General features: G+C 43.1%; 1 protein-coding gene across 1 annotated transcript; it reads left to right on the forward strand.

Annotated features, from left to right (window-relative positions):
* Positions 1–3,736: 3,736 nt before the first annotated feature.
* On the forward strand, positions 3,737–10,065 carry LOC115406708 (14-3-3 protein zeta-like). Its single transcript, XM_030116907.1, has 6 exons — positions 3,737–3,884; positions 5,100–5,506; positions 8,232–8,364; positions 8,695–8,858; positions 8,950–9,045; positions 9,282–10,065. The coding sequence occupies exons 2-6, from the start codon at positions 5,213–5,215 to the stop codon at positions 9,351–9,353; spliced, it is 759 nt and encodes a 252-aa protein (XP_029972767.1). The 5' UTR covers positions 3,737–3,884; positions 5,100–5,212; the 3' UTR covers positions 9,354–10,065.
* The last annotated feature ends 1,763 nt before the right edge of the window (positions 10,066–11,828 follow it).

An 11,828-nucleotide genomic window follows, 5' to 3' on the forward strand; every position in this document is an offset into this window, starting at 1 on the left:
CGTAACTCAAACAGCACAGCCAGACTTGAATGAAACGGCTCTGGAGTATCATAAATAACTCATTGTTTGTGGATAAAATAAATAAATAAACTGGAAAATATGATTGAATACCTGCATGATGGGGCAATGAGATGCCAGGGGCTGGAAATAAAACCCTCTAACTCCCCTGACTTTATCAGAGGTCATGTTATTCTCTGATGGTTACTCATAACATGCAGAGCATTTTTATACAAATCTCATTACATAACTCCTGCTTGAAAGGGACATATAAGTAAAAAGGCAGCCATTTGCTGGAGTCAACAGAGGCCAGCATGTAAATTTGTATTTTTTCTTTTTCAAATCACACGGCACGATGAAACGTGATCCTGGAGTCTGAAGCCTACTTGATAATTCAGTGACATTTTCTGCTGGGTCTAATTACAGCCCTGACCCTATTGAAATCCTGCTGTGTGCTTCGCTTGTGTCTGTGCATATTGGAGAGTGAAAAAAGCAGGTTTTAATTACCTTTAATTACAGCCCAGAGGTGGGGCTGTGAACTGGAGTGCAGGGGCCCGGTCGCTGTGAGATGGCCCCCCACCAATGCTGGCTGTCTGTTAGTTATGCAGAAAACACTAAAACTCAACGACTGTAAACTTCAGCAAACCAGTCCTCTCCTGGGAGCTGGGAGCTCGGCGAGGCGCTTGCTTGGTGCAGCTTTCTGTTTCTGATCGGCAGCTCGACTCTCAGATGCCATCCGAGCTCTCGTTCTCTTTCAGCACAGACAGTTTTTCAGACATCACAGATATTATGGCTGCTCTACATATCAGATGAAACAACAGGAAATGTGAACCTGAGCGGCAGAAGCTGCCGTGCTGCAGGCGACAGCGGCGCGAAACTAGAGCTGAAGCCATGGGATTTCCCAACCTATTAACCATTTGTATTTTTAGCCATCTGGCCTACTGTGGACAAGACACTCTTCATCTACGAACGGCTGGTATCGCGTTAAAAATAGACGTCTTAGTTTTTAGCCAATGGTGGTGCCTTTAAGATCATAACTGAAAAAGGCCTTAAAAGTAGAGTGAGAGGACCTGATTGTGTTGAGAACTCAAAACAAACGATTTTTCTGTCATTTTCTATTACAGCGTGGGTTTGCACTCAATCTCTGACTGAGTTTTTTGTTTTTTCAGTCAGATGCTCTCTCAGTAGGAATGACAACTATTCATCCGTCACCATAAATTCCTCCGAGTGCATAAAAGCAAGCAAAGGCTTGTGTTGTGGCTGAGTTTGACCACAAAAGAGAAGCTCTCAGTTCCTTCCTGTTAGGATAAAAAAAAAAAGAGGATGAAGAAACTTGTAGTCATTATAAGCATTCAGCCTGCGTCTAAAGTAAATCATTAGATCCACAAGTTTAAACAAATGTTGGACGTTACTGTCAAATCGTCTGAATTACTGGACTTCAGATATACTGGTGAATCCATTTACTTCAAATTCATTGTTTTTGCACATCTACGACCTAAACGAAACGCAAGTATCATCCTGATTAAGGCCTGCAGGTGACCGAGGGGGGAACCAGTCAAAAAGTGAAGCGCTGAATGGAACGGGAGATTTTTTTATAACATGGCCAAAGATGAAATGAAGGGAAAGAGGATGTTGTGAGTAAGGGACATGAAGTGTGTGTGTGTGTGTGTGTGTGTGTGTGTGTGTGTGTGTGTTGTTCCGGAGCCTTCCAGCTGAGGTTTGGATTAAAGCTTCCATTAGTCTGCCTGTGGTCTGTCAGGAATGGTAAATAATGGGCTTGTATGACATAAAACGCCCCAAACTAACAGAGGAATACTAAATATGATTCAAGCAAGAAACAGTGGGACAAATAAACTAAGCCTGCATTCTGTTTGTACTGGTTTCCTAAAGTTGAATAATTCAAACCTTTATTCCAAGTATCAACACAAAGTAATAGAAATGCATATGTAAAGTCTGTGGTGGAGCTGAAACTAGCTTCACGTGAGCCGCCTGTCCTGCGTTTATCAGAAGAGCTTCAGCTGGATCGACGGGTTTCGGCAGAGAGCAGAGATAGCCAACACAAAAGGCACCTCTTCACGGCCTGAGCTGTTTGTCTTGTTCTGTGACGTGAAAGTGGGAATTGAGACAGCACAGAACTCAAAGTGAAGTGGATCATTACAAAAGACTGCTTTAAATCTTGGAATCCACAGCAGAAAACACAGAGGAAAGAGGGGAGCGCAGGCCCCCCTTCCGTCAAGAATAACAGATAATTGTGTCTGTTTGTTTCCCCTCTCCGATCAGACAGAATCTGAAGCTCTGAATTGAACAACCACCCAGGAACCCAGGAGAGCAAACTGCTACCACTATGAGCTCTATGAAACTGACCTAACATGCTGATGAAAAACACAGCTGGATGTACAGTTGACAAAGGTCAGAAGTGTCATCCGGGGAATTTTAGCCAATTTCATTTGGTATCTTGTGTTTTTGCGCACTTAAAGTTTACTTATATTTTTGCGATCTGACCATTGTGAAGAGTCACTTCATTTTGGCGTCATAGTGGAGATGAATATATTAGTTTTCTGTTATAGAGGATTTTATTTTGTATAAATACAAAACAACATTGTGCAATTGAGGTTTTCTGTTAGCCTTTTAGTATCCAAGTGAGAACAATTTACACAATTAAGACTTAACATAATAAAAGATCATTTTACTTCTTCACAACATTGATCAGCTGAGGTTTTCAAAACACTGTTCATTACTGATCTCACGATTCCCAATGCCACAAAAAAAGCTCATTGTATCCTATTCAAACCACTTCATTCTGTATCTCCATTACCCACAACCCATGATGTTAAACAACAAACTTTCCTGATGTCTGGACTTTGTATCTCACATCCAAAATAAATAAGACTGAATGGAATTGACATGGGATTGCCTCCAGAAAACCATTACTGTCATTTACTGCTGTATTGTATATTGATTTTTTTTTTAAAGAACATTTAAAGTATTTCTTTTAGAGTGAAGAAAATATTACATGTTTATGTTTAGATATGACAAAAAATAAATGATTAAAAATAAAAAAAAATATTGTTCATAAAACTTTATGGAAACAGAGTGAGTATTTGGCCAAGCACAAAAAAACTGCTCAAGAAAAAGCACATGCCTTTCACAACAGTAAAAAAAAAAAAATGGATAAAACATTAATTCATAATATTGCTAAACATACATGATATTTGTTTATGGCTGTAAGAATGATTAAAGACTTAAAATACTTAAAATAATTGCCTTCTGGGATTAATGAATGATTTATTTTGTATTCTGTGAACAGTATATGTTTCATTTGGAACATTGTTGTTTTTTACAGACAGCCATCTGGACAAAGCAAAGAAAACAGACACACAGACTTAACTGTATACTACTAATACATCCGGCTGAGGTGAACTTATAGATGCTTTGTGTGAATAAATGGTGAATTTGAGCAGATAAAAGCTTAAAACAGGATGAATGTGCTGGTCTGAGAAGAGGAGCCACGCCCGCCTACAGCATGAGAAAGCACGGGCGCGATTGGAGGAGCATCACCATGGCAACACGATGACGTCTTCATCCCTGGTTCTCATTGGAGGAAACCCCGTGGCCCCAGTCTCTGCAGTGTATCGGTCAGTCAAACTACCCCAGAAGCCCCCCCTCATACTTCTTCCACCCACGCTAAATCGCCATTGGCCATCTTGGCGACAAACTCGTGCCGGTCAGACCGTATCGTGAGTTTTGATTGGTGATCGGATGGTGGTGGTCCCGCCCAGTCCCCCCTCACTCTGCTTTAGCACGCTCAGTTGGCTGTGTGCTGCTGCTCTCTATTTGACTAGTCTCTCCAACCGGATCATTGCTGGAGCACATTTGGACCTCAGCAGGTCAGTAACTACCACAATTTTCCCTTTTCCTCTCACTCCAGGCATTTAAAGATTGCACTGGCGTTAGGGCGGCAGGGCTTGGTAGGGCTCGGTATACTGTATAAGTACCGTTACCGTTACCTTTTTTTTGTTGAAAGGAGTGGCCGCTGTAGCTAACGCCCGCTATTTTTTTTTCCCTGCAGCAGACAGCTTTGTGGCGGGTCGCTGTGCCCAGGATGCTCGCAGGCAATCGAGCCTCAAAATAGCCACCCTCAAAATTATAGTTTGACGAGACAAGCCATCACACAGGCAACACATTATATCTAAAATAAGGTGGGAATTGTGTGAATTGGAGTAAACGCGTTTTGTCCCATTTCATTCGTCTTAAACTCGACGCTCCGATATAGATAGTAGCTAAAATCACATACTGACAGTTTTTTTCCTCCTTACCGTCTTTTGGTGCCACCATGCTGAGAGATTGTGTTCCACGTAGTCACCAAGCCCTCTCCTGGACCTTGATCGTGGAAAGACATTTTTCTGTCTTCAGTCCATTTGTCGACCACATTAACCCACATTATAATCCATCAGACGCCGCCTTGCCTAATCAGGACTGCATTATCCAGGAGACGCTCCAAACACCCGACACCCAGTCTTTGGATTATTTCTTTCTTTTTTTGGCGATAGCCCACGTCGTGTCTGACATCCCAGCAGTGCCGTCGGTATGAATCTGTATCTAGATTAATGCTGAGTACAGAAACCGTAACATGGCTCTTTCCAGCCTTCTAACAATAGAATGAAAGGATTTGCGACAACTTAAGGGTTAATTCAAAACGCCTGGACACGTTTTCACAGCCTAATAATGTCGCTTCATGCTGTTGGAACATTTTTCGTTTTAAATATGAGATGAAATAAGAAATAAATATCTTATGCTCGGTTATGTAATGTGGCAATGCTCATCTGTACAATCTAGGTTCACATTCCCCATTTATTTTATTGACGTTGGATTATCACTGATTATGATCTTACAATGAAGAGAATATAAAATTAATGGTTCCAAGTAAACATGAAATTCCATGGACCTTGAGTAAAATGCCATTGAGGTAATATTTCTTAGTCAATGGTAAGTTAGTAATGGTAATGTTCTGCAAGTTATACTCTTAAGCTCCTATATGTGTTGCACATTGTTTTATTGCCACTTAATAATTTTATCTCCCTCCTTTTTCTTTTCTTTAACAGATTGGTGGAGTAACATCCTGGGCCTGTACTACACCCACTCTTCAGCTTAACAGTCCTTGACTGTCGCAGACCCTCAGATTCCTGATCTGTCAGTCCCCATAGAGTTACAAACTATGGAGAGAACGGAGTTTATTCAGAAAGCCAAGCTGGCGGAGCAGGCCGAGCGCTATGACGACATGGCAGAATGCATGAAGGAGGTTACTGAGAAGGGCCAAGAATTGTCAAACGAGGAGAGGAACCTGCTGTCTGTTGCCTACAAGAATGTGGTCGGGGCAAGGCGGTCCGCTTGGAGGGTGATGTCCAGCATTGCACTGAAGGCCGAGGGGTGTGAAAAGAAACAGCAGATGGTCAAAGATTATCGGGAGAAGGTGGAGCAGGAGCTGAAGGACATCTGCAACTGTGTTTTGGTAAACTCAATTTTTCTTCACCTTTTTTTTGGTCTGTAGCATTGATTAATTTCAAATCAGTGCAAGCTCTGATTCATCTCCCTTTATTGGTTTGTAGTTTAGCTGTTTTGACATCCATTTTGAATGAAAGAGCTTTAAGACTTACCAATCTGCAATGATTCATGGAGCAGCTTATTTGTTTTTTTTAAATGTAAAGTAATAAAACACTGCAGAAATTGACTGATAAAACTGTATTTTTTAAGACGTATGAGCCTGCTCCTTCCTGTAGCTGTCGTCAGTTGTAAAAATATGGCCTCTCAGGCAAGAGAGGACAAGGAAGTATGTAGTCCTCCCACTGTTCCTGCCTTTTGGGAATCTGCATGTGGAACAATGGGCTCACAGACCATGTGAGGGTGTGAACTGACAAAAGGTCAGTTAGCACACTAGTAAGGTGTGTCTGAGGAGGCGGAGACTAAGCTCAAGCAGACCTGCAGGAAATGTGGACACTGTCTATTTAGTGTTTATTAAGCTCCATCTGGTACTTAGAAGCTGAAGTGGTGGGGGAGAAAACAGTTTAATGCATAAATGACTGCTATTGTGACTAAAGCCCAGTTTCTACATATCCCCAGCTGACTGACAGCCGCACAATCAGACCAGTAGCACTAAATGCATTCTCAACAACTACCTGCCACGTTTCAGGGCTTAGCTACAGAGGAACACAGTTGCATGCTTTTACTAGTTGCTTTAGTCTAATGCAGTGGCGCAGATGCACAGATTGGTGCTTTACATTGTTTTTAGTCTGCCTTGATGGATTAGAGGAGATCTGCGTGAAAGCTTTACTGTTAGATTGAGATAATTTCTCTGAGCTGCTCTGTGAAAACTGAGACTGTGTAAGCTGTTTGTGTGTCTCTGGCTGGGCGCTGTAGTGAACTTTGATTGTGACTTGCAGCAGTAGAAATGATAGGCTGGGGTTCCAGTTGCTACACAGGATGTGAATGCAGGGCTTGACCACCCTACTGAGTCTCAGCTTCTCAGCTCTGTGATTCGTGTCTGAAATGTTTTTCTCAGCTTGGTTTTTGGTCGGTCCAGTATTCAAGCACTGGCAACTGGCACATTTCACTATTTGGCTTGATTGATTGCATTTGCAGATTGAAGGAAAACAAACGGAACCCCGACGCTAATAACCTGTAGCTAAACTCAGCGCTGCCAGCTGAATTGACAGTGAGGGATCGGCTCATTATTGGCATTTCTGAATTTGAAAGGATTTCACATGCTCTGGCAACACTGACGCTGTGCTGTGGGCTCTGCCGACTGAAATCGGAGCTTTGTGTGAAATCACTGAGAGCCCTTCTTGTCTATTGTACAGTGAAATGCAATGAGAGAGGAATGCTTAGCGCTTGAGACATGCATGCGTCCCGGCTGAGCGAGTCGTGTGCCAGTAAATGGCTTGGGAGTGGCTGCTGCCCAAGGCTGGGGGGGGGGGACTCGGAAAAATGTTATTTCATTAATTGAAAGGTGAAAGCTGAACTCTGTATTGCCTCTTGGGAATGTTTGCGCTCTGTCATTAGGATGGAGCTGGTAGTAATAAGTGTAACCGTTAATCTGCTCTTTAAATCGGTTAACTTGTGCATAAGTCCTGCTCTTACTGGCACAGATTAGCCTTGGTAATCTTCTTGCGTGTCCATTGAGGATGGATGATTTAGTCTGGAGTGTAATCACAGCATGTTAATTGTATTGTGCTTTGCCTCTGTGCCTTTAGATGGCTGTTGTAGAGAGTCCTGTAGAAAACTGAATTGTCACTGCTCTTGTGTTGAGAGTTCTTCGCGTCGGTGTTAGAAAAAAACATGTCAACTGTAGTATTTATATGTTGTGTTAGATTTAAATTGCTCTTAATTCCTCCATTGTGTAGCATATGTCAACATTACTGTGGTTAATTCACATAATCAGTGGCTTGTAATCATTAAGTTTGACCTAAAGAACCCTTTTTGCCACTTTCCATTTTAGAGATCCTGTAGTATTTACCTATTGAATTTTGATACGTTGGCCATTTTTAGCTCCTTCCTCACTTACTTTTGTTTTAGTCCATTTGTGTGTCTTTGCCCCCTTTGGCAGTTTTACCTTTCTCTCTTTGTGGTGGTTTTAGCTGTCACTTCTATTTCTTCACATTTCAGTCGTCAGTTAAACCATCATGGTTGGCACTGAAATTAAACGAGTGTCTCCACGTCGAATGAGACGGCCAGATGTGGCTCCAAGCTGTGACTTTAACACGCCTAAACCACAGGGGCAGAAATGAGTACTCACTGAAACTTACTTTACAGCAGCTAACCTGAAAATCTCCCCTTCAGGCCAGATGAAAAGGCAGCTGCTGAATGAGACGGTGAGAAACGGTGCTCGGGAGTCTTTAAAACATGAATGCATCGCTCCTCTCAGAGCCCTGTGGTTTCAGCTAGTAATTAAATTCCTGATGCAGTGCAGACAGTTTGTTTCCCTAATAGAGCATTTTTCTGTTGGTTTCAGTTGAAATGAGTAAGTGATGCCATGGCTTTCATAATGTGCACGTGAGCTGTGCTGTCAGCATTGAAGCATCCGACCTGGCATCGCAGCGCTGATGGCTGGAGCGCTGGGAGAGTCGCAGCTGGGACGCACCAGAGGCCTCCTCATCGATGGCACGCTGTGTAGTCGCATCTGAAAACTGGTGATCTGTCATTGTATGTCATAACTTTGGGTGTGTGTTCTGTTTCCACAGGGCCTACTGGATAATTATTTAATTAAGAAATCCTCGGAGACGGAGAACTCGGAGAGCCAAGTCTTCTATCTAAAGATGAAGGGGGACTACTATAGATACCTGGCTGAAGTGGCCAGTGGAACAGACAAGTCGAGTAAGTTTCTCACCATTTCCCTTACTTCTGTAGACAAAGTTGAATTGGCCTCCTGGCTCTCCAAGTAGGAATGTGCCAGATTACAGGGGTAGGTGGTACCTTGCTGAGAGCGCCAAGCTTTTCCTGCACTACATCTGAGCAGTTAACCACTTCCTGTGTCAATGGTATCTCTTAGATTTACAGTTTTCCTTTTTGTTAAGCTTTTTGTTAAGTTTATCACAGCTTATATCTGTGGCCTGTGTTGACTATATGAACCAGTTTTGAGGGCTTCAGACTGCATTGGTGTTGCTGGTCATGGACGTTCAGTCTGCTTTGCTTTTCTGCCCTCAGAGATCATTGAAAGCTCACAGGGAGCATACCAGAATGCCTTTGAGATCAGCACAGACAAGATGGTCCCCACGCATCCCATCCGCCTGGGCCTGGCCCTCAACTTCTCCGTCTTCTACTACGAGATCCTCAACTCCCCAGAGAAAGCCTGTGAACTGGCCAAAAAGGTCCCCACACGTCCTCACCTCTGGAGTCGTCAAGCAGCCAGCCGGTGGCTCCCGTTTCTAACAGTCGGCGGCGTCTTTGCTTTGTTTTCAGGCTTTCGATGATGCCATCGCAGAGCTCGACCAGCTAAACGAGGAGTCCTACAAAGACAGCACTCTCATCATGCAGCTCCTCAGAGACAACCTGACAGTGAGTCTCCTGCTTTCTTAACGCTGAGATGCTTTCATGTGTTGCGAGTTTGCACAGTGCAATCCTTGTCATGGAGAGCAGCTCCTTCAAAGTGCCAGTAGATGGCCGTGTGCAGATCAGTGTCAGATCTGGTGCTCGTCCAGGATTTAGCAGGAAGCCTCTGATAATCCGTTTAAATCAGGCATAAAGTGAATGTAGTTGGACTGGATTCCCAACCGTTGTCTCTCTCTCCTCAGTTATGGACATCGGACAACGCTGCCGACGACTGCGATACTGGAGAAGGAGAGACCGGCGAGAATGAAAACTAAACGCACAAGCCCTCACCGGTGGGATTATCTCCAAAACAAACAAAAATATGAAAAATGGAAAGAAAAAAAAAAAACTTTTTACACATTCTTCATTCCTCAATGCTCCACTTAAACATTCTGCCAATGAAATCATTGCTGAAAATGGTCATGTAAGGAATTAAATGAAAAAAAAATTAAATACAAATTAAAAAAAAAAAAGAAAACAAAAAAGAACATTTTGTCACATTAAGGATTTGGACAACACCTGGTGGGGAAAAAAATAAAGAAACCCTCCATTCCTCTGGTTTGTGTTTGTCCCGGCCTTCCCATTTGTGCAGTTTCAACTATAGTAAAGTGATTGATAGCTTGACATGATCTCCGATCCCTCGCTCAGTTTTAGAAGCAAAAGCCAAAATCCCATCAACTGACACAGTGTGGATTTATTCCCAGGTGAAACACGGTGAGACATTAAAACCAGCCCCACTTTTCTTCTTCTAGCGTGTCGGTCTGGACAGTCGTGTGGTACGGTGAGCAGTAAGCTGAGGTTTAACATCGAACACGTTTAATTTCCGTACTGCAGGGAGAGCCAGCGCGCCTCACATGCTGGAAACAGATGGTCCAACACAGCCGGGTAGTGCCGACGGTTAACTCCCCACTTTACCACCCCATCACTGAAGCATGCCTGTTTGGGAAGGGGCTGGCCAGTTGTGCCTGACCGAAAAAAAAACAAAACGAAAAAAAAACAAAACAAAACAGGGACCTTTTTAATGGGAAGAAGACAATTCTGTCATGCATGTCTCTTGAGATATTACACTGGAATGGGAACAATTGCTGTAACACACACAAGTTCAAGTGTCAAGTTTAGTACATTTCAATGCAAGTTTGTACACATCCTACCAGAGGGTGATTCGTTAGTCTGTCCAGTGATTGTCACTAGAGATTTGGACCACTATTGTTTTGCTATTCATTCAATTGTAGTCCCCAAACGCCTTGTGGAACTGTTTGAATCCCTATGTATCAGCTAATGTATCAGCTATGTTAACATGAATAAAAAATTTTATAAACAAAGAAAATCTTTTGTTTTTCTTGAAATGAATGAGCTTTTTTTTTTTTTATGCCAACAGGTGAAAAGATTACCTGATGCTTTAATTTTTGTGGTCTTTTTGGTGATGACCTGCTAAAAGCTGATGCATATGTTCACTAAGAAATCTTATTTAAAATAAGCACGGTGGAGAATCTGAAGCCAGACACCAATGTTAACATCAAAACCTCAGAGTCCAGTCAGCTCACGGTCATCGATATTCACACGTTCCTGCTTCAGCAGTCAGACAGTTTCCTTTCAGGTGGAGCTTCTGGCTCAACAAAGAGAGGTTCTCCTGGCACTTACCTGGTGATACTTAATACCTCGTGTACCTTGCATAGATGAGTACGTTCTGCTCTACACGCCGGCCCCTAGCTGTTATAGCAGGCACAGATATCGATGTAGACCAAAATAATCCCGAACATGACCCACGCCTGCTGTATCAGAGTTTACCTCCAGGTCTCGATAGCAAAGGAGAAATTTCGTGCCCAGACTTCAGCTGACAGTGGAGTACCGTGAAGGGCCTGAAAGTGCTCTCATGCAGGGGGTCTTATCTGCCACAAGGGCATGGAAACGCTTCTGCCCCGCAGCCCATTACTCCAAAACAGCTTCACCTCTTTCAGCCATCATTTACATGAATGAACAAAGCTACGCCTGGTGGTGTTTACAGTCTCCTGAGAAAAGCCGCGTCTCTTGTCTACCACAGCTGTACTTGCTGCGTAGCTTTCACAACTGGGGGAAGAAACCACTCCCAGCAAGTGCACAGTCATCCTGTTGTCTTTGAGCTCTTTGTTTGGTCTCAACAGAAGGGAAGTTCACATCAGAGCTTCAGCAGAGACCCACTGATGACCCTTCCCAACCCTGTTCTTGTAGGGTTGCTGTGGATATTTCCCAAGGTTCCACTCGTCTGACAGCTTCTATCGACATGTCTACACTGGCCTTTATCGTGGGGATTGAACCATTTTGTCCGATTTTAACTTGAGATCTTCTGAGCAGAATGTAGCTGTGCTCCCAGGATCCAGAAACACATACATCCTCACTTCCCTTGGTAGATTTGACCTTGACTGGACCTGTGCACAGGATGCAGCAGTCATTTCTAGGCCCTGTGTGTCAAACAAGTCTGCAGAAGAGTTGACATTTTCACTCCTGTTGGATCGTTTGTTTGTTCTGGCACTACGTCTATCTTGGTAATAATGAAATACAGTGGCTGCTGTTGATCACCAACAGATTAAATGATAATTACAATCTCAGTTTATGTGTCCAGAGCATCAGGATCTAAAACACTGAAGCATGACTCTGTTGACATTCGTCCAAAGATTGAGCGTCTGAGCAGCGATGACAGTGCCTTCTTTCTTGAGCTAGTTGCAATAGTTTTGATGACAGAAGACTCTTGAGTTTACTGTTGTAGCAAAACG

Source organism: Salarias fasciatus, chromosome 19, assembly GCF_902148845.1.
Source record: "Salarias fasciatus chromosome 19, fSalaFa1.1, whole genome shotgun sequence".
NCBI classification, from domain to species: Eukaryota; Metazoa; Chordata; class Actinopteri; order Blenniiformes; family Blenniidae; genus Salarias; species Salarias fasciatus.

Excerpts from the sequence above, each read along its gene's own strand:
- LOC115406708 (XM_030116907.1), top strand. The coding sequence starts at position 5,213 with ATGGAGAGAACGGAGTTTATTCAGAAAGCCAAGCTGGCGGAGCAGGCC. Across the intron at positions 8,859-8,949 it reads CCTGTGAACTGGCCAAAAAG|GCTTTCGATGATGCCATCGC; the intron begins GTCCCCACACGT and ends CTTTGTTTTCAG. Across the intron at positions 9,046-9,281 it reads TCCTCAGAGACAACCTGACA|TTATGGACATCGGACAACGC; the intron begins GTGAGTCTCCTG and ends CTCTCTCCTCAG.